The 22669-nt window shown below is 40.7% G+C and overlaps 1 protein-coding gene across 1 annotated transcript; it reads left to right on the top strand.

The window, feature by feature from the left end:
- The first annotated feature begins 1865 nt into the window (after nt 1-1865).
- On the top strand, nt 1866-22422 carry LOC133527927 (uncharacterized). The gene is made up of 4 exons (XM_061865123.1): nt 1866-3190; nt 4709-4996; nt 20840-20943; nt 22158-22422. Exons 1-4 carry the CDS (start codon nt 2129-2131, stop codon nt 22420-22422), a joined length of 1719 nt encoding a protein of 572 aa, XP_061721107.1. The 5' UTR covers nt 1866-2128.
- Nucleotides 22423-22669: the final 247 nt, after the last annotated feature.

Genomic DNA, 22669 nt, shown 5'->3' with positions numbered 1-22669 from the left:
TAAATATACGCGCGCGCTCAGGTCGGCGACGGGGACTACAAGTAACGGAGCAGTAGCGGAGTACATAAATATACGCGCGCGCTCAGGTCGGTGACGGGGACTACAAGTAACGGAGCAGTAGCGGAGTACATAAATATACGCGCGCGCTCAGGTCGGTGACGGGGACTACAAGTAACGGAGCAGTAGCGGAGTACATAAATATACGCGCGCGCTCAGGTCGGCGACGGGGACTACAAGTAACGGAGCAGTAGCGGAGTACATAAATATACGCGCGCGCTCAGGTCGGGGACGGGGACTACAAGTAACGGAGCAGTAGCGGAGTGCATAAATATACGCGCGCGCTCAGGTCGGCGACGGGGACTACAAGTAACGGAGCAGTAGCGGAGTACATAAATATACGCGCGCGCTCAGGTCGGTGACGGGGACTACAAGTAACGGAGCAGTAGCGGAGTACATAAATATACGCGCGCGCTCAGGTCGGCGACGGGGACTACAAGTAACGGAGCAGTAGCGAAGTACATAAATATACGCGCGCGCTCAGGTCGGCGACGGGGACAACAAGTAACGGAGCAGTAGCGGAGTACATAAATATACGCGCGCGCTCAGGTCGGCGACGGGGACAACAAGTAACGGAGCAGTAGCGGAGTACATAAATATACGCGCGCGCACAGGTCGGTGACGGGGACAACAAGTAACGGAGCAGTAGCGGAGTACATAAAAGTTCTTACATAGTTTATGGTCTATCGCATAAAGAGTAGTGTTCTGAGAGACATGGAGGGAGCACAGCAGGCGCGCGTGAGGCGTGAAGCCTACTCGTCCACAGCTCGCCTGGCCGCTCGCGCCACTCAATAAAACAATCTTTATAGTTGTGCTGGATATTGATCGTTCAAACACTTTGACTTCTTAAAAACAAACCGTAGTGAGGCTCGAGTAATCCATTGTACATATTTGATCGGAGCTCTCTCGCTGCTACACTAGATTAAAACTGTTTGAATTGGAATCAAGGTGCATACATAACCATAACTGATCGAGATTCGTGGGCAGTAATTTTCACTTGTAATTAAAAGCAAGTTTCGGTAATACTATGCGGTTAGGCAATATCCTGGTTCCATAATCAAATAGGTAACTTATTTACGTGTACGCGAAATTAAAGTAACGATTAACATACGTAAGCCGGGGTCGGCAAAAACAATCAGACACGGCTACCTATAGCTTTACGGAATTCAAGAAGTCCAGTCTGAAGTTTCTGGAATGTTCGATATACTCCTCAATTAAGCTCTTCTGATGAAGAATGAAGAACTCCAGGATAGTACTATCGTATTTTTATTTATTAACTTAATAACTATATACAGTATTTTGGTAATATAGAATATGTGTAGCCGCTTCGGCTGTACGGTGCAGTCTGATGTAGGTACACGGAGCGGGGAGCCGTGACGTATGTGTGTGACGTCATGTGTCGTCAACCGGTCTTCGTAGGAGTACTTATGTTGCGCCAACATCCTCCCGCCTCTTAAAGCCTTGGCTTTAAGCCTTGTCTTCATCAAGGAAGGGGCAGATCCTATTGATGGCTCGTCGAATCGTGCCTTTGGTTGTGAGTATATCCGCAACTCGACTTGCGCCATCACTTCCAGGATACACTGCCTGTATTCGTCCCAATGGCCATTTCAGTGGTGAAGTCGCCTCGTCTTTTATCAAGACCATTTGACCGGGTTTGATGTCGGGGCGTCGCTGCTGCCATCGGGTACGCTGCTGCAATTCGCAGATATATTCTTGACTCCATCTCGACCAAAAGTGTTGCCTTGCTTGCTCAATCCTTGCGTATCTATGAAGCCGATTAGGATTGACATCTTGCAAATCAGGTGCCGGTTGTCAGTATTTATATGTGGGTAGATTAAGATGTAGGGTAGGTTGCAGCGGCATGCGAGAAAATAATAAATCAGTCTATACTCAGCTATGGTGGTTTCATTATACAATTCATAACACTTTACATGGCGCAGCCGGAAAAAAGACTTATATACTTAATGTAAAATTATAGATAAAGTGTAAAAACTCTGTTCGGTTATAAGTAAACTTGTGTGTCGTTATTAATAAATAAGTATTGTGAAAGTGAGGATCGTTAATCGCCACAATGGAGTCAGTGCTGCATCCGCCATTACCGTTCAAATTTGAGAACAATTTAGTGAACGTTACATCGGGAAATTTATGCAAAGAATGGGATAAATGGAAAAAAGCCTTTTTAATTTATTACGAAGCTTGTGAAATCGCGAAAAAACCACAAAAGGTTCAAATTAACATTTTACTGCATATAATAGGTGATAAGTGCCGCGAGGTATATGACCAGTTTAGCGAAGAGTCAAAAACTGTAGATGAGTTGTTAAAGAAGTTTGACGAATTTTTTGAACCCAAAAAGAACCTCGCCGTAGAGAGACACAAATTCTTCACACGGAACCAGCAGGAGTTCGAATCTATTGAACAGTATGTCTTTGAATTAAATGTGATGGCGGCAAAGTGTGAGTTTAAAGATCTGTGCAGTGACCTCGTGAGGGATCGGTTAATATGCGGTATTCAGGAGACAAGCTTGCGGGAACGACTTCTACGAGAAAGTGACTTGACGCTGCAAAAAGCTATAGAAATATGTAGGCTAGCCGAAATATCCCGTGCTCAAGCTGGTCACATAAAGCAGGACAATGTGGAACATCATGTGCATGAAATCAAAACTAAGCAAAAAATAGCGATGGAACGTCAAGGTCAACCGAGCTGTTGTTATAGACAAGAACATGAGGATACAGAGGATAAGGCGGTGCATGCGGTCAGTGCGAACAATCGCGGGCGCCGCCGCCGTGGATCGTGGCGCGGAGGGCGCCCCGGACAGGCACACGCAGCTCCCGGGCACGACAACCTGCCAGCGGCGCGCGGCAATTGGCAGCGGTCGTCACAAACCAACAGGACTGGCGGCCATAGCTGTTCGAGATGTGGGTCTACACATAAAAGATTCCAGTGTCCAGCATTTGGTCAGCTGTGTGACAGGTGCCATGGACGAAATCACTACTCGAGAATGTGTCGCGTGTATGAAATAAGAGGGGAATCCACCGATGAGGTAAATAATAAATTTAATAATGATAATGAGTGGTCTGTAACTGTATCCATTAACAATAAGAATATTATGTTTGAACTGGACACGGGAGCTGAGGTAAATGTTTTGCCAGAAAGGTACTTAAAAATATTAGGAATAGATAGGCATTCCCTTAGTACAACCGCGGTAAAAATATATGGTTATTCACAAGACTTGATACCCATTGCGGGTAAATGTAATCTAAAAGTTGTGTATAAAAATAATACTTACATTTTGGAGTTTATTGTAGCTGAGCTCAAGTCAAGTCCAATAATTGGTAGATACTCTTGTAGAGAAATGTGCTTAGTACAAAGAGTCCATGAGCTGTCTATAGGTAGGTCAAATAACGCCACCTCTGTATTGGATGAGTACCCCGACGTTTTTGACGGTATGGGGTGTCTACCAGGAGAATACAAAATACAATTACAAGACCATGCTCAACCGGTTATTCATGCCCCTAGAAAATTGCCAATTGTGCTAGTAGAACAGGTTAAAAATAAATTGAAAGAAATGCAGGATCAAGGCATCATCGCAAAAGTTGAAGGACCCACCGACTGGGTAAATAGCATGACTGTTGTTAAAAAACCGAACGGAGACCTGCGAATATGCCTTGACCCGAAGGATTTAAATAAAGTAATTAAGCGAGAGCATTTTAAATTGCCCACTTTAGATGAAATAACTTCAAGTCTAGCGGGGGCAAAGTACTTTAGCACTCTTGATGCCAAGCAAGGTTTTTGGCAAGTTAAGTTGAGCCAAGCTAGTAGTGACCTTTGCACTTTTAATTCCGCCTTTGGTAGGTACAAATTCCTACGCATGCCGTATGGAATTTCCTCCGCGTCTGAAATCTTCCATAGGAAATTATATGAACATTTTGACGACATAGAAGGAGTAAAATTATTCATAGATGATCTGTTAATTTATGCCGATACTAAAGCATTACATGACATTAGACTAAGGAAAGTGTTACAAAGGTGTAGGGAAATAAATATAAAACTAAACAAAGAAAAGTGCAAAATAGGCTTATCAGAGATAAAATACTTGGGCCATAAGATTACGCAACACGGAGTGAGTCCCGATGACTCACGCACTAGTGCTATAATGAACATGCCTACTCCTGCGAGTGTCAAGGACTTGGAGAGGTTTCTCGGATTAATCACATATGTAGGCAACTTTATACCTAACCTCTCTGAAAAAACTTATGTATTACGCGAGTTATTAAAGAAAGACGTACACTGGCACTGGGAACCAAGGCATGATAATTGTTTTAATGCTTTAAAAAAATGCTTATGTAGTCCTCCAGTTCTGCAATATTATGATGTTAAAAAACCGGTGACGATTTCAGTAGACGCGAGTAAGAACGGACTAGGTGGATGCTTACTTCAAAATGGTTTACCCGTTTGTTATGTATCTAAATCTCTGACAAAAACAGAACAAGCCTACGCACAGATCGAAAAGGAATTATACGCCTGTGTTTTCGCTTGTGAAAAGTTTTATACATACATATATGGAAAAAATGATGTTACAATCGAAACTGATCATAAACCATTAGTAAGCATAATTAAAAAACCGTTAGTTAATACGCCCGCTCGATTACAGAGGATGTTGCTAAGATTACAGCCGTACACTTTTAATTTAATATACAAGCCTGGTAGATACTTATATATAGCCGATGCCTTATCTCGTGCGGTGCAGGCCGGCGCGGGCGGCGATGACAACACACGGGCGAGCGACCTCGACGTGCGCGCGCAGGTGTGCGCCATCTCGGCAAGCAACCCGCTCACTGATACGCACTTCTTACAAATACAAAAATGCACGCAAGATGATGCTGAATTGAAAGAGCTAACTAAAACTATAAAAAGAGGATGGCCAGATCATAAAAAAGATGTTAGTGATACATTAAAACCCTATTATGCATATCAAAATGAATTATCAGTTGCTTATGGAATTGTTTGGAGGGGAGATCGTGTTGTCATACCTAAATGCATGCGATCAGAAATGATGAAACGCGCACATAGTAGCCACTTAGGAATAGAAAAATGTAAACTAAGAGCGCGCGATATCATGTTTTGGCCCCATATGAACTCACAGTTGCAAGATTACCTTTCGCATTGTCAAGCTTGTTTGACATTTAGAAAACAAAACGTCAAGCAAACATTAATGCAGCACGAACCTCCAAACAGAGCCTGGTTAAAATTAGGCATAGATATATTTCATTTTAATGGGAAATCTTATCTGATAGTAATTGACTACTATAGCAAATTTGTAGAAGTAGTCAAGGTCAAATCTATTTGTTCTGGTGTTGTCATTAAAAAATTAAAAGAAATATTTAGACGTCAAGGCATACCGGAAGTGATAATTTCGGATAATGGGCCTGAGTTTGCTTCATCTGAATTTAAAACATTTTCTAAAGAGTGGTTTTTCCAACATGTTACCTCCTCCCCCCACTACCACCAGTCAAATGGTCAGGTGGAGCGAGCAGTTCAAATCATCAAAAAAATGTTAAAGAAAACCACATTCAATCAATCTGATTTTAACATAGCTTTGTTAGAATATTTAAATACCCCGCTTGACAATAATTTGCCTTCACCTGCTGAACTATTGAATAACAGGAAACTGCGTAGTTTTTTACCATGTTCTCCAAGATTACTAGCTCCTAAAATCCCGCGAAATGTCGAACAGTACCTAAAACTGCGTCAAAGTAAACAAAAACATTATTACGATAAAGGTGCTAAGCACCTGCGAGAATTCCAAGTAGGTGATAAGGTTAAGGTAAGAATAAACAATGAATGGCAAAACGGAACTGTACATGGTATTGTAGGGCCGCGGTCATATCTTATAAAAATGATGTCTGGTAGAATTCTAAGACGTAATCGTAGACAGCTGATCGCTGACTCACCACAGCGCTCAGATCAACCTGCAAAATGTACCTATGACGATATAAATATAACGGTGCCATGTGCGTCGCAGCCTACCATCAGCTCCCGGGGTCTTAGTCCTAACCGCGAGCAAATGAATTCCGCAAATAATACTAATTATTATGTTACTCGCTTTGGCAGGATGGTGAGACCTCCTGATCGGTGGACCTACCCTGTACCTGAACCTCGTCGCAACTAGATTAAGTACCTATTCAGATGGTAAACAATGAAAATTATGTTCGCATGATTAAGATGAAAAGAATAAAGTGTAGTCTTTGTGATTAAATTAGAAAACAGCGTAAATAAAATAAAAAAGTTTAAATTAAATGTGATAAAAATAATAAGCACAATTATTTGTATATGATTTTATAAATGTGGAATGAATTTAAATTTAGATAGATACCTACACTTGCATGTGTAAGTTTATTTCTTATCTTGTATAAAAAAAAAAAAAAAAAAAAACAAAATATATACATATATAAATAAATACATGCATATAATTAATTTAATTAATGTATTATTCAAAGGAAGGAGATGGTATGAATAATGAAAATAATAATAGGAAAATACCTAAGTATATGTAATTTGCATGCTCTATAGTGTGTATATTCACTCTCACTCTTAAGTCTGTGTAATTATTTTCTTTGTTTTTTCAAAGGGGAGTTGTCAGTATTTATATGTGGGTAGATTAAGATGTAGGGTAGGTTGCAGCGGCATGCGAGAAAATAATAAATCAGTCTATACTCAGCTATGGTGGTTTCATTATACAATTCATAACACTTTACACCGGTAGCGAGACAAGGGGTCTTCCAATCAGAAAATGCCCTGGGGTGAGAGGTGCTAAATCGGTTGGAGAGGATGACATGGGACAGAGGGGCCTAGAATTAAGAACTGCCTCAATCTGTGCGAACAACGATGTCAATTCTTCGAAAGTTAAGTGAGTATTGCCTACCACCCTTTTCATATGGAATTTCGCAGACCGGACAGCTGCTTCGTAAAGGCCTCCAAAATTTGGAGCGTACGCAGGCGAAAAATGGAAGACTATTTTATCATCTACAAATGCATCTGACACAGAACTGGAGGCAGCATTGAGAAACTCGCCTATCTCGCGACTAGCGCCTACGAAATTTCTCCCATTGTCACAAAATATCTCTCGAGGCATTCCTCGTCGAGATATGAAGCGACGTAATGCTAAAATAAAATCTTCTGTGCTCAGAGAACTTACAAGTTCCAAATGAACTGCCTTTATCTTAAAATCTATAAAAACACATAGGTAACTCTTATGGAGTTTCGCACCACGACCTTTCCTGTCACTTACAAAAAACGGACCGGCAAAATCAGTACCTACCACCTCAAACGCATATCCAGGTGTTACCCGCTGAGCTGGCAAGTTTCCCATGATTTGCTGAGCTACTTCTCCTTTCATTCTTTTGCAACGAGTGCAATTGTTGTAAGTACGTCTAGCGAGTACTCTGCCATTTAAAGGCCAATAGTGTTCGCGAATGACTGACAGAAGAAGTTGTGGCGGTGCGTGTAATAGTTTGAAGTGGAAATATCTAAATAATAATTTAGTGAATTGATGTTTTGCATCTAGAAGAATAGGGTGTTTTTTATCGAAATCATAATTCGAATTATCTAACCTTCCACCCACTCGAATCAATCCTGAGTCATCGACAAAAGGAGTTAATTTCTCTGATCCAATAATAGACTTTGGATTCCTATCATAATTAGGAAAGCTTTGTTTTTGTGACAAATAAGCTAATTTTGACTCAGCTTGTTCAAGCTCGTCCACAGTTAATAAACTGTTAGCTTTACAATGTTGTTTATGCAGCAAGCTATTGATGAATCGACACATGTACGCGAATATCCTTCTAAGTTTAAGAAAACTGGAATAATTTGACATGTCGATTATCGGTACTGTCGGTGTTTCAACCCTTGCCGCATATACACGTAACTCAGGTAAGCTCTTTTCTGTCGCTTCAGTTTGCTCTGGCCACCGATCAATTGTATCCTGCAGGAATGCAGGTCCCTCCCACCACAGTGACAACGACTGTAGCTCGTCCGGAAATACGCCTCGTGAGGCAAGGTCACTTGGGTTTTGTGCCGAAGGGACATACATCCATGCAGCATCCGAACACTTATCATTTATTTCAGCGACTCGATGCGACACAAAAGTGCATAATTTGTTTGTAGGAATGCGCAACCAACCCAATACAATTTTACTGTCAGACCAAAAATATCTTTTTGCGATATTACAGCGTAACGCTTGCACAACCTTTTCGCATAGCCGCGAAACCAATAAAGATGCACAAAGTTCCAATTTTGGGATAGTCGTGGCCCTCAAAGGCGTGACTTTTGTTTTAGCGCACAAAAGTCGAACCGTACAATTCCCTAACTCATCTACTGATCTTAAATAAATACATCCTGCATATGCCTTTATAGAGGCATCCGAAAATGCATGAATTTGAATTTCAACCGCATTTCTACAGCTGGCGTGGCGTGGAATACTTATTTCCTTCAAGTAATGAATATTGTTGACAAATCTGGTCCAGATACAGTTCGGCGCCTGGGGTATTTCTTGATCCCAGTCCAATTTCTGTGACCACAACGATTGCAAAAAGATTTTGCATAAAATAACGCATACACTCAACAGCCCTAAAGGATCAAATATACTTGAAGCTACAGATAGGACGGCCCTTTTAGTGTATTTTACATGTTTATCCAGCAATTGCAACTTCGAACATTTTATTAATATACTGTCGGCATTTGGGTTCCACTCTACGCCTAGCGTGTTACTTTGATTGGATATTTTCAAGTTATCCTGTTGAGAACTATTTGTCTCCATTACTTCACAGAGAAATTGCTTAGAATTACTTTTTAACTTTCTTAAATTAAAATGAGCTGAACTCAATGTTTTGTTGACCCCTTGATAAAGGCTTAATAATTGTCCTTCATCATCTGTACCAGTTATCAAATCGTCTATGTAGAAATCATGGACAATCACTTCCTTTATCAAAGGATCACTACATTCATAGCCCAGTTGGGCTAGACATCTCGTGCTTAAGAACGGCGCACTTGACGTGCCATAAGTCAAAGTATTCAGGGCTAGATACTTTATGCGTTCGCCTTCATTTTCACGCCATAATATCATTTGAAGATGTCTCTGCGAAGGTTCCACGATTACTTGCCGATACATTTTTTCTATATCTCCCGTGAATATGAAAACGTGCTGGCGAAATCGTATTAGAATAGAAAAAATGTCGTCTTGAATCGTGGCACCAACCATGAGGATATCATTAAGCGAGTAGCCTGAATCAGTCCGAGCTGAAGCGTCAAAGACAACGCGACACTTCGTAGATTCGCTTTGCTCCTTTAAAATTGGGTGGTGGGGCAGAAAATTGGCTTTTTCAGGCTTCTTGCTTTGTGACAAGTGGTTCAGCTGCGCATATTCATTTATAAAATCTACATATTGCGATTTTACATCAGGCTGCCTTCTAAACCTGTGCTCCAAGGAATCAAACCGTTTCCTTGCTATTCTATATGAGTCACCTAGAATATCTGGTTGACTTTTCAAGGGCAGCGTGACGCAAAATCTGCTATCAGCCAAGCGTCGTGTGTTTTGCTTGAAATGTTCTTCGCACGCCTCCTCTTCTGGGGACAACACTGGTGCAGCTGGCACTTCCTCCAACTCCCAAAACTTACTTAGCTGATCGCGTATTTCTCTACTGAAACCACAATGCTCAGTTTTTGTTCTACTACTCTTAGTAGTTAACATTGTTTTTCCTACCACTAACCAACCAAATATTGAATTTTGTAATTTTGGCTTATTGTAACCGAGCTCAATTTGTCCATTGCGTATTAAGTCCCAAAATATCGCACCGCCTATTAATATGTCAATTTCAGCAGGCTTGTACCAGCCTGGGTCTGCTAATGTGATATTTTGAGGGATATCAATATTCGAAATATCCACTTCCTCTGACGGTAAGGGTTTCATTATCTGAGGGAGAATGTAGGCATCAACTTGCGCACACGGTGCCTTAACACTACGATTACGCGCTTGAATAGTTACCGCGCGGTGTTTCTTGACATCAAACGAAATACTTTTAATACCCGTAATGTTGACGTCTATATCCTCACCCTGCATGCCTAACTTCTCCACCAGCGCCTCAGATATAAAATTAGATTGAGCACCACAGTCGAGCAAACAACGTGCCTCATGCATTGCATTTGTTTTCTCGTTCTTAACTAAAATAACTGCAGTAGACAACAAGACTTCGTTATCGCCGCTGACTGATAATGATATGGGCGCAGACACATACTCCTTCTCACCTCCGTCCTTCTGTTTATCCGACGTCATAGTTTTGTGTAGAAGAGTGTTGTGTTTACGCTTACAAATAACACATGGACTCGCCTTACATTGGTGTGCAAAGTGCCCACCACGGAAACAGTTAATGCACACTTTTAAAGTTTTTATTAATACATTTCGCTCATCGACTGACATCTGATTTAATTTTTCACAGTTATAAATTAAATGATCACCATTACATACACGACAAACTCGCGCATTATTTATATTTACGTTGCTCGATGTGTTAGAATCGCTCGCCGCGGCAACAAATGATTTTTGCACTTTATCCATTCGCTTATAATTAACTTGCTTATTCTCAGTTTTTTCACTAGTAGTTGTCGCTGAAATCATTTCCAACACATCGGCCCTTTGACGTAAAAACTCACAAAAATTATCTAGAGTAGGTTTCTCCGCTAAGCTATTTCTGTACTCTTCCCACTTCGTGCATGTGGCAGTATCCAATTTACTTGCAAACATAAATATAATAAGTGTGTCCCAGTTGTCTGTTTTTTCCCCTAAACTATTTAAAGCCCTCAAATGTTTCGAAACATGATCAATTAGAAAACGCAAAGACTTATCAGACTCCCTTCCTAACAAAGACACGTTAAAAAGTGACTTAAGGTGAGTGTGAATCAGCTGGCGCTTGTTATCAAATCTATCGCAAACTAATTTCCAAGCAGCGGTATAGTTAGCCGCCGATATTTCCATTGACTGAATAACAGACGCTGCGCTTCCTAATAAGGATGCTTTTAAATATTGAAACTTACAAATATCACTGAGACTCTCATTGTTATGAACAATTGATATGTAAACATCGCGAAACTCTAACCATTTGTTGGTGGAACCGTCAAAGCTAGGAAGACGTATGGTTGGTAGACGTACACCACCCGCGTCCGTCCCACTGCGGGACGAGCGCGCGTCGTCGTCCGGGCCCCCATCCAGCGAGGAGCGAGGCTCATTAGCCGCGATCAATTCCTGCGCCTGACTAATTGCGCAAAAGAATAACTTTTCTGTATTCTCCCGCTCACTAAAATCCGACTCGCTAGCTAGTTGTCCGTCCGTTTTAACCTTGGATTCACCCACTTCAATGTTTGTCTGGATCTTATCATATTCGTCAAACAATAATTCCACTTTTCGCAATCTTAATTTAATTTCATTTAAATTTGCCTTAGATACCTGTTTTAATTTCTTAAACTCATCTAAATAGTTCCTAAATATAGTTAATCGACCCTTAATCGATGCTCTTTTCGCCTTCAATTCTGTGTCAGACATATTGTAAACTGATAACGAATATAGGTCAGGCGGTTAAATAAAAAGTGCAATAAATACCTGTTATGTACGATTGCCTTATAAGAAACAGCTATTCGTCTCACCGGCTGATAACCAGAACAATAGAACTCGGCGCAGGCGACTGAGGGGCAGGCGCGGGCGCACGGGGCGGGTAACCTGGAATATTCGGCCGAAATACTATAATTTACGTAAAACAAACCTATATCCAAAAGCTAATGCGATAAGAGATGCGATACAGTTAAGGATAATACGATTAGCAACTTTAATTTAATAATATAAATGCAATATTCAAGCACAAAGGCAATGCAGGTACCTATGTCTCGATAACGGTAAATGGCTTATGCAATCAAAAATCGTACGAGTAATTTGCAATTTTAAAGATCTTTATGTTTATTTCAATGCAGATAGCAACGTAAACAAGGAAAAATATGTAACTTAATGTATTTTAGCGGTAAAACAATAATTATTTTTGTTACTAGTGCTATTATTATTGATTAAGTGCGTTTAAAAATGCTTTAGCTGGAGAAATAACGCAGTTAAATATATAGAAATGAGATCTGCTCGCACAAACGAAGCTTTACAGGGCTAATATGTTAAAATAGGTAGGATAAGGAACGGGCTAACCTCCCTTTTGTTTCTAGAAGTCGGCTACGGCACACATTACTTTAATGCTCGGCACTTAGGTATCACAATTTCCGGTAGGTATTTCACTCCGCCTTCTCTAGATTCCGGTGGTAATTGTGCAGCTCCGTTCTTCTCCCGTAAGTTCTTGTCCAATAGATTGCAGATTCGTGCTATGCGTCCACATAGCAACAGTAAAACGGTCGCCAAAATGTTCGATATACTCCTCAATTAAGCTCTTCTGATGAAGAATGAAGAACTCCAGGATAGTACTATCGTATTTTTTTTATTAACTTAATAACTATATACAGTATTTTTGGTAATATATAATATGTGTAGCCGCTTCGGCTGTACGGTGCAGTCTGATGTAGGTACACGGAGCGGGGAGCCGTGACGTATGTGTGTGACGTCATGTGTCGTCAACCGGTCTTCGTAGGAGTACTTATGTTGCGCCAACAGCCTGTTTGCAATGATTAAATCGTAAATCAGATAGAAGTTATTAGAATTGGCGCGGATGTCAAAGGGTATGGCCAGGAAGATTAATCGAGCGGTTGTAAATCCGCTTTATCGACGGGAGGGCCATAGTTCATGAAATATGCCGCTCGCCGACACCCGCCAGGAGTCGGGGCCAATCGGGAGCCGGCGGGAATGGCGAGCTGCTGACAAATCGAACCATCTAGCTCCAGGTGCGTCATCTAGGTATAAAAGAATGCTAAGCAAACGATTTGGTCAGAATGATCTACATAATTAAGTGGAGCTTTGCATCGCGCGTGATGATTACATTTAAATTGATCCTTATTCACATAATTAATCCCATTCGCTCGTGAAGCCTCCCTGTAGAGTGTAGATCGATGACCTTAAATTTCATTAAAAGGATATCGAATAAAAATCAAATTTATTCAATTTCCTATTATTTACGCACGAAATCACGTTCGTGATTGAAAAAATAAACGCGCAGGAATAAATATAGCCACATTTTTAAGCTAAGCGTGATGATTGTGTGTGTTTCATTAGCGGTGTTTACAAGCGGCGGTTATCGGGCGTTTACAAGCGTGCCCGTTATCGCGCGATCGCAGAGGGGGCGAGGGTCGGAGGAGGGAGGTTATTTATGCCGCCGTCGGTAGCGGTCAGGCCCTGCATTCCCATTTATTCCACGGGCGCGGATTATTCAAGCTTTTTCACTTACCCGTTTAACATGACTTTAAACTCGGTAATAAAGGCGAGTGATCAGACAGCGACTTTACCCTGGCATTGCCGAGCGCAGAACTCTTCAAGCGATTAGACTCGCACCCGCAGCGGACACATTGTTGAAACGTGCGAATCCATAAATAAGGTCGAGGCGACTTTTACGGCCGCCGCTTTACAAACGGCCTCGACTGATGATTGGAAATTAACGGCTCTTTAAAACGGTCAGCGCGAGCCGTCAGCAAGTAAAAGATATTGCGATATCACGAAGAATTCGCTGACAGTAGTAAGAAAGGTGTCAAGAATAATGAAAATAGTGATGAGCTAAGGGAAATTTTCTTTGGAATTCTACTTTCTTCGTTTATTTTTTTCTTTCTCTGTTTCACTGGCTTTCACATACCTATACAGGGTGATTCATGAGACGTGAGCTGGACTAAGACTATACAATCAGTAAATGTTAATGAATCGTTCACCATCATATTTAAGTAAAACAATCACGCTTTTTATCTGTTATTTAACTTTTTCTTAAGGACAAATTTGATTATCTACAATCATGGACACCCTACAACAATTAATTAACAAAGATAAAACCTCTTTAACCGTTATGACAGCACTTTGATTATGAAGAAAATAAAATGTCACACTTGAGTAAGATACGATTTTATAAAAGTAACCACACTCCGATGACATTCAATTTGTCACTTATTATGGATAAAACAAAGAGGATGACCATAAATATCGTAAATAAAATAAAACTCTTTTTTTTACAGTTAAAATTAAATTAACGTTGGTACGAAACAGTTGCTGATAATTTACCGAATATGCAGGCTTGATCCTGCTCACGTCTCCTGAATCATCCTGTAGTAGTCTTACGTTTCTAAATTGGCAACATATATGTCATGGATTAAATATGATAATTCTAAGCCTAAGGCGAATAATTTTAACTCCTCACACTTGAAAACCCGTCAAGAATTCAATATGTTACAGACATACAAACAAACTACCTAACTTCCTCCGGTCCTAATCAGGTGACAATAATGCAATGAAAAACTGAGCTTATCTCTTTTAACTCGGATTATGTCATTTTTCATCAATGTTAGTCAAATCTAATAAAGACAAAATTTAACAGAGGTGTGTAAGAGGTTGCTCAGTTTTACGAATAAGAGGTTACATTCTTAGGTCGTCCTTCAAGGAAGTATTCTGGGCCAACTTCTTTTACTTGTTTACATTAATGTATTTGCCAAATAACTAAGTTTCACTCTTCAACTCCACCGTATAGTCTCCGGCCGTGTTACACAACATGCCCGGGCCTTGGGGCCCGGGACGGACGCGAGGCACATCATTAGGCCTGACGCGAAATCTGGAGCGAACAACGTTCGAGAGGAAAATTAAAAGGAAGCGTCTGACAACTCGTGCCGGGGTTGCCAAGTGACGAAGTGCTTATCGCAAAATTCTGTAATGTTTTTCATTAATTTATAAATTAATAATTTTAACATTTATTAGGTATTAAATGCCTTAATCACAGGGTTTTACCAACAAGGTATAAAATTAAAACTAAACTAGCCATAAAATAAAACTACTTAAAAATTAAACTAATATTAAATAAAACTAAAAGATATACTAATGAACAAATTAGTTATAAAAAGAATACCCCTTCTAAAGCCTTTATGAATTAAATGTTTAAAAAAAGGTATATTTTAAAGCAAGATGTAATTCGTATACTTGATTATAATAACATGTTCTCTGGAACACTTAAATCGACCGGGATATCCCGGTCGATTTAAGTGTAGTGAGACCAACCGTGAATCATTCAAAACTGTTATGTTCTCTGGAACTCTGTTTGTCTCATCGTCACGTCAAGACTGCTAAACTTATTTTGAAGAAACTTGACACGTAAAAAGCTAAGAATCAGGGGGTGTCATGCTTTGCCTTGCCTTTATATTTGGAAATCATACCTTACAGGGTTACTGGTTAGGTAATTCTGAATAGGCGGATTCGTGTTGAAGTAAAGCCGACAAATTAGAAAAATAGGGGTCAAAATACGGAATAGCGTGGTGTCTGGCAACACTGGGTGACCCTCGTCATGCGAGCTTCTAATTACGCGAAGGAAGGAATCTTGCTTAATGTACTCGCCGCCGATCCGACGGCAAACGTCACTTGGGACCGCGCCGATTAGGCCAAGGGGGAAATAATATTATGACTAAATATTTCGGGGTGAATCTTCCAGAGTCTTATCAAGTCTTCACTTACTCGTAGGTAAGTACCTACTACCTACGACTCTTACAAAAGTATGTATAGAGTCTGTGCAGAAAGAGAACAGTGGTAAAATGTATGGGACATTCTACGACTCCTCTCTTTCCGCACAGGCTCTATACTGTACAGTTTTCGAGCAAAAAAAATAAATAAACGCGCTAGAAATGTGGCGCTGGGTTAGAGAATAATAGTAATAATTGAACAACACTTATATAATTAGTTTAATAATTGAATCATGTTTCTCCAAGACTTTACATCAAACAACGTCTGTCTTCCACTGAAGAGGGGTACCCACCCAGGCTAGTCGGCTGACTTGCTAAGGAAGGAATCTTCTCAGAATCCTAGTGTGGGTGATCCGGATTCACTCCGCAGGGATCCCGCCGACGCCGACACTACCGACATCAACTCGGGAACTATCGGACACTTTTACACATACGTATAATTGTCTTACCTACAATTGCTCCTTACATTTTAGAATATATTAGATAGTCACGCTCCTGGAAATAAATTGGTCTAGCTAAATTGCTTTTTCAATACATACATTAAACAACCAATTTAGCTAGGACAATTTGGCTCAACACCCACGGAACGTCACACCACCGTACCTATACTGTACTGTACGGCAATCGATAATACATAAATACATGATACGGTGTTACTCTATAGTAAAAACATATCATTGGACAATGTGAAAAACGATAAACTTCCCCAGAATTAGACTGTGTTGACGCGCTCCACCATACCATTGGATCGAGGAAAGCATAATTCGTTTCATAGAAAAAATCGTTTTCTCATGTTTGCAAGGTGTAAGCTAGGATTTTTGATACAATGATGCTAATGAGGTAAATTATCAATTAAAGTGCGTATTTGATCGTCCGCCGCTTGTTGCACGCGGACGTCCCGCCGGGCTCGGTGATTGAGGCGCGACCGTGTGTGATCGATTGTGTGCACTCCAACTGTTTGATCGGCCCAAATCGACCGCATGATATGCAACTGCGGCCAACAAAATACTTCCAGGTGTTTCAGAAATACCTATAATAAATTGTGGTTCCCTCTTCCCTGCTGGTTCTCCCATAGACTAGTAATGGATTGTTGATTTATTATTTCAATCACATCGAATTTATTGTATTTAAAATTTGAATATTCCTGTGGTCATAATAATAATCATATTTTATTTGAATATTTAATTTTACTCAGATATTTCTTTATCAAGGGTGTTACGCGAAAATTTTGGTAGAATCGAATTTTGTTTACAATGCCTGCGATGGGTGCCTTACGCACTTTCGCGAGCACAGCTGTCTGTCGTAGAGCAAATGAATCGTTGTTCTATTTTTAATTTAATTCCTCCTTTTCATTTAGAAGCCACAGACGTATAGTGTGACATACGAGCGTAGAACTCACTTACCAATCCTTACCTAGTATTTTTCTTTAAGATGGACTTACTCATTACAAGAGCAGTCCCATTGCAGGTCGCGAAAACCTGGTGCGCCATTTAAGTAAATTCGTAATATTGCATTAAACTTGATTAAACCTAAATTCTTAGTCCGAATGTAAATAATAAGAGAGCATAATGCCGAGAGCATAATGCCCTCTTCTTTCAGTTATTAGCTTAAAGTGCTTAAACCGCATAGTCGACTTTCCTGAAACGCTCTATAAAGTTTAACCCAATGTGAGGGACGAATAAAAAACCTCACATGTTAAAATATGATTATGCGCCCAGAAAGGCATTGTTATTAACAAAGCGACGAGAAGAACGAAAGAAGGTTAAGAAAAAATGGGGAAGTTGTTAATTTGCAAGTTGACGATGTTATTCCTGGCGCGTGCTGATTCCCGCGCGACTACAGCGTTACGAGAGTTATCACTTCCTCTTCTGCATTATTTATGGCCTAAAGTTTCTGCCGATTAGCGTTCGACGTACCTAGCCTCAATGCGGGGCGATCGGAGCTGTCCCTTACAAAGCCAATTGCCACATGATTAATGTTAACGCTTACGTTCCCTTGCGTTGTGCGCCAGATCCACTATATCCCCGGGATCATCGAGAGACAAACTATTTGCGTCAGCCGTGTATATACGTAGAGCAGTCAGCGCTCGGGGCTTGACCTACACAAGCTAGTGATTATGATTAAATGATAAGGTGAAATTCCATAACGGCATTCGGATGCGAGAAAAACTAGTAGTGCATGCACCAGTAGGAGGTTGATTGCACGTTCTAATTGGTGCCCGCTTGTCATGTCAAAATTCGTAGGTATATATATAATTACGATGTCAAAACTTTTATCAATTGCAAAAACAGAATTCCGCTCTCGGTAACTTTTTAATTGGTGTGGTTTTGCGCAAATACGGATTTTTTTTTGCAAAAGGAAATAGATGCAACACGAATATTTGGGGAAACACAGCCGAGTTTACTGGCGTTAATTTCGGATGTTAATACACAAAGCCAATTTAAAGAAACGTTCGGAAATGCCGTGCGCTGCGATCGGCTTCCGAATTCATTTTGTGCTGAATGGAATCCGTGATTGATTAAAAATTTGGTAAAATTTTGCTGCATGTCATAGGTATAAACTTCATACATCTCCGCAATATATAGACGCTTAAAATACACACATGAAAATGACATTTATTTTGAATATCTATTCTAATTCAAATTTGTAATTCAAGGCACAATTCTGTCTGACTGATTTTGTAATTATGCATCGAACCATGTCAAGCGAAGCCGAAACCTCTGCTGAGACTCCAGTGATATTGCTAATGAATTATTTGTATTGTTGAAGCTTTGAAGTCCATTGTGAGACTCGTCATTTCAATATAATTGTCGGAGAAATGAAATTGTGATCTGCTAACGGTTGTAGACATGTGGATCATGTACCTATGCAAAGTTTCTTACGCTAAGGTTTCGGAAATTTAGACTGGAACCAGTGAAAGATTTTAATTTATGGCATTAATAAGCGCATGATGATACCTAAATCTCTAATGGGGTTTTTCTTTATCGTTCTTTTTTCAGTAGTTGTCAAAGCGGTCTCTGACCCAAAGACGTTATCCCCAAGTGCATTTATTTTGATATGTCATGTATATCGAATTGCCATCACGACTAACAACAATATTCGCTACTTGTCCGTCCGCAACTATAATAAAAGCAGTTATCGTGTGCGGGCCGGGCCGGGCCGCTCGCTGCACCGTAATAAGGTTACGCCGCGGCGACATCAAATTGCGTATTTATTGTCAGTTATTGCCCGCGGGACTACAACGCAATAACCTCGATACCGAGCAAGAAAACCTGAAATAATCGTAAATTTTGTAACGCGCCGATGGGTCACGTCGCGGGTTAACACGATCCCGAACTTTGTATAAACTGCTCTGAACACCAGAATGGAATTAATATTTTAATGGTCGAACCTCTAAATGGATAACCTAATGGTAACTAAATCCAGCTGGAAGTTTGGATCACAATTGATCTGATTGTATTAAAGCTGACTTGAGCGGCTGCTGTAACAAACTCGTGTTTGTCCTGGGCCTTTAAACTGAGGAAACATTCATAGGACCTATTTGCTAATCTCATTTCGGTTGGAATTTCTCGACGACGGAAATTAGAAAGGAATGCGGTTGGGGTTTAGGCTAATTTAAACCCGAGAGTTAGTTGACCTGCTCGGCGGATGTTTTAATTATTATTACAAACAATAGGTTGCGTGATTTTCAATATCCCAAATACACGCAATAAAGTCGCCAGGTAATTAACTTTCAGGTAAACATATATTCATTCGACAAGCTCATGACAACAAATCCAATTTTAGTGAGGGTTATCCAAGGGAAATTTAATGTTATATCAATTATGTGCACTCTCACTCTCTCACCTTTGGTCTGGCGCTCCACAATACCAGCTGCTTCCTCTTGAATCCATTCAACGGCGGGCAGTTCGTATTGTCGGCGATCCCGAACTTACTGACGGCTTATAACCTCTTAGTCTTCGGAGAGACGTTGGCTCTCTTTGCATGTTCTACTGTCTGTACAATGGGGAATGCTCCGAAGAACTTTTTGAATTGGTGCCATCGTCACGTTTTTATCATCGCACCTCCCGCCAAAGCAGCAAAGCTCATCCTCACTTCTTAGATATATGGCACACCAAGAATAAGCGGGCATCTCGCTCGTTTCTTCCTAGAACGTGCGGAATGTGGAATGACTTGCCTCCTGAGGTATTTCCTTTGCGCTATGACATGGGATTCTTCAAGAAGCGGGTATTTAGGGTTTTCAAGGGTCGGCAACGCTTAAGTGGCTCCTATGGTGTTGCTTATGTCCATGGGCGTCGATGACCGCTTCCCATCAGGCGGCTCATCTGCTCGTATGCTAACACAAAAAAAAAATTGAAATTAATTATGATGTTATGGCATCACGTTTTAAATGCGTTTTAAATGTTGACCACACCCACATATGTGAGAGCGATTCGTTATTAATGTTATTATCTTTTTTTTATCACGCTACAATGGTGTTCAGGACCTTTGGGAGGCGTATGGGATCCGAAGCCAACACGTAGATGCCCTTTTGACACTTTAATGAAATATATTATTATTTTCTCTTTATATATTTTTCTTCTTATTAAAATAATAAATTTGCTATCCTTTTTTATGTTACCAAAATTTCTCTGAAATGTCCTAATCCATCCTCCTCCGTAGTTGAATTCTCGTCCTGCGGTAGGGTCCTCGGGCCAGCGTCGGCCGCCGAAGTGCAGTCATTCTATTACAATTAACGTACTTACTTCTCGCTTAATCGTTTCCTAATTCCGCCTCATTAAGGCGAAGGAGACGCGAAATAAGCCTCTTCAAATGTAAATGTTGAGTTACTTCGCTACTGACTTTCCCCAAAAACGCTTCTTGTTCCGAGTTGTGGGTGGAGGGGGATGGGGGCGAGGAGTTGGAGTTTGCTCCACAGATGCGAAACAATCACAAAAAGAGCTCAGAGCCATATAGATAATGTAATATGTATCGCGCATGTCTATTTAAAGGATTGTGACAAACGACGCGACGTTTCGGTTGAATAACGGTTTTATTTATCGCGAAGATAATAAATCACCAGCATCCATTATGGGTTTTCATGCAGTAAAGTGACATAACTTTGCTGTGACAGGTGGAGATACAGTTCCCTTGCATTGAGGTTAAAGTGATATTCAAATATCATCTGCAGCTGCATTACTGTTGTGACATGATGGCAGCGGTGTTGATGCTGCCGATGTACCTGTCAATTTTATAGATAAAATGAGTGACGGATTGAACGTGACACTAATGCGGCGGCGATTTTATCAAAGAAATTACCAGATACAGCAGCGAGATCAACGCCGTTGCTGTAATGTCGTAACAGTAATGTAGCTGCAGTTGACATCCGAAATTCCGAATATCACCATTAATTATCACACAGAATTTATTAATCTTAGCGGGTAAGAAGCCGTCTAGGCCTTTTTTAGTCAAGGTGTGATATACCATATCTAAAATGTCGACATATGCCAGCCACCAACTTATTACTTTCACCAACTCGTCGCAATTGAATGATAGATCTATCATTCCATTGGACGTTTGGAATAAACTTTATCGTTTGAAGGAAATTAATATGTTAGTTAATGCGTTTGCATCGGGCAGTCACGAGCGGGCGGAGGCGGACCTTCAAGTTGAAACGTAACAATAATACTAGGTCGACTGGACTCGAAGATAAGCAATGCTTGTTCAATGTTCGTTTAATGAAAAAGGGAAATGGGCGCTTCGCTGTTCGCAGCTCATTAAATTCGTAAAGCGCTAAAGTTTCCGTCGTTAATATTCAGCGGCCCGTCGGTTTGAATTAACAAGCGGATTGTTATCCACCAGCAACGAATGTTGTCTTCGGCTGCACGAAGCGGGCGAGTGAACTTCTAGGGACAAGGCCCCAGTGTCGATACGATGAGATTAGGTACGTGTTCAATTAATTGTGAGGAAGTAGTAGTTTATGTCACTGCTACATAATAAAAGGCATTAAAATACACGAGTGTGGGTTTAAGAAACGAACGAAGTGAGTTTCTTAAAAGGATCACACGAGTGTTTTAATGCCTAATTATGTACAGTTACATACACTATTTTATCAAACACACATATTATAAACTAACTAAACTTACAGCCAACGTTGGGGCATATTTGCTCTCTTGGCGGAACTCGCGGATATGTGGTGGCGTCACCGAAATATTTTTATCGCTCATTTAACACGCACCTTTTTGCTATAGTTACTTTAAAAACAACAAAACATATTCATTTTATACTTAAAACGAATTAAAAGATGAACTGTACGTCAAATGGCGGTAAATGAAAACTTTTTTCACGCATGCCACGCATTCGTACTTTTTTTTAAAATCAGAGACAAACTATAGCTGTTTTTTTTTAAATTCAGAGACAAACTATAGCTGTTTGCTCGGTGTTTGTGAGAGGTATGCAGTGGACCATGGGCTCAGATATAATGCTAAGAAGAGTGAATTCCCAATCTTCAAGGCCGGTGCTAAGACGTACGAGGCTGTGCCACCAATTGCTCTATGTGGCACTTATTTAAGCCGAGTTAAGCATTTTAAGTATCTGGGCCACTGGGTCACTGAAGACCTCTCTGATAACATGGATATAGATAGGGAGAGAAGGGCGCTGTCCGTCCGCTGCAATATGTGTTGGCTCGGAGATTTGCAAAGTGTACTAGAGAAGTAAAGCTAACGCTCTTTCGGGCATACTGCCAGTGCTTTTACACCTGCAATCTCTGGGTCAATTATGCGCAGAGAACGTACAGCGCACTTCGTGTGCAATATAATAACGCGTTTAGAACATTGCTGGGGCTTCATCGGAGGTGCAGCGCTTCGGGCATGTTTACGGAGGCGGGGGTTGATGATGGTTTTCATGCGATCATGAGGAAGCGCTGCGCCACATTATGGGAAAGGATGCGGGGGAGCCCTAGTAG

The sequence above is a fragment of the Cydia pomonella genome, chromosome 18, assembly GCF_033807575.1.
Source record: "Cydia pomonella isolate Wapato2018A chromosome 18, ilCydPomo1, whole genome shotgun sequence".
NCBI classification, from domain to species: Eukaryota; Metazoa; Arthropoda; class Insecta; order Lepidoptera; family Tortricidae; genus Cydia; species Cydia pomonella.
This window is presented reverse-complemented; position numbering and strand designations above follow the sequence as displayed.

Coding starts and splice junctions, on each gene's coding strand:
- LOC133527927 (XM_061865123.1), top strand. CDS start 2,129: ATGGAGTCAGTGCTGCATCCGCCATTACCGTTCAAATTTGAGAACAAT. Junction 3,191..4,708: donor AACTGGACACGGGAGCTGAG/GTAAATGTTTTG, acceptor GCTCGATTACAG/AGGATGTTGCTAAGATTACA. Junction 4,997..20,839: donor GGCCAGATCATAAAAAAGAT/GTTAGTGATACA, acceptor TTGCTGTGACAG/GTGGAGATACAGTTCCCTTG.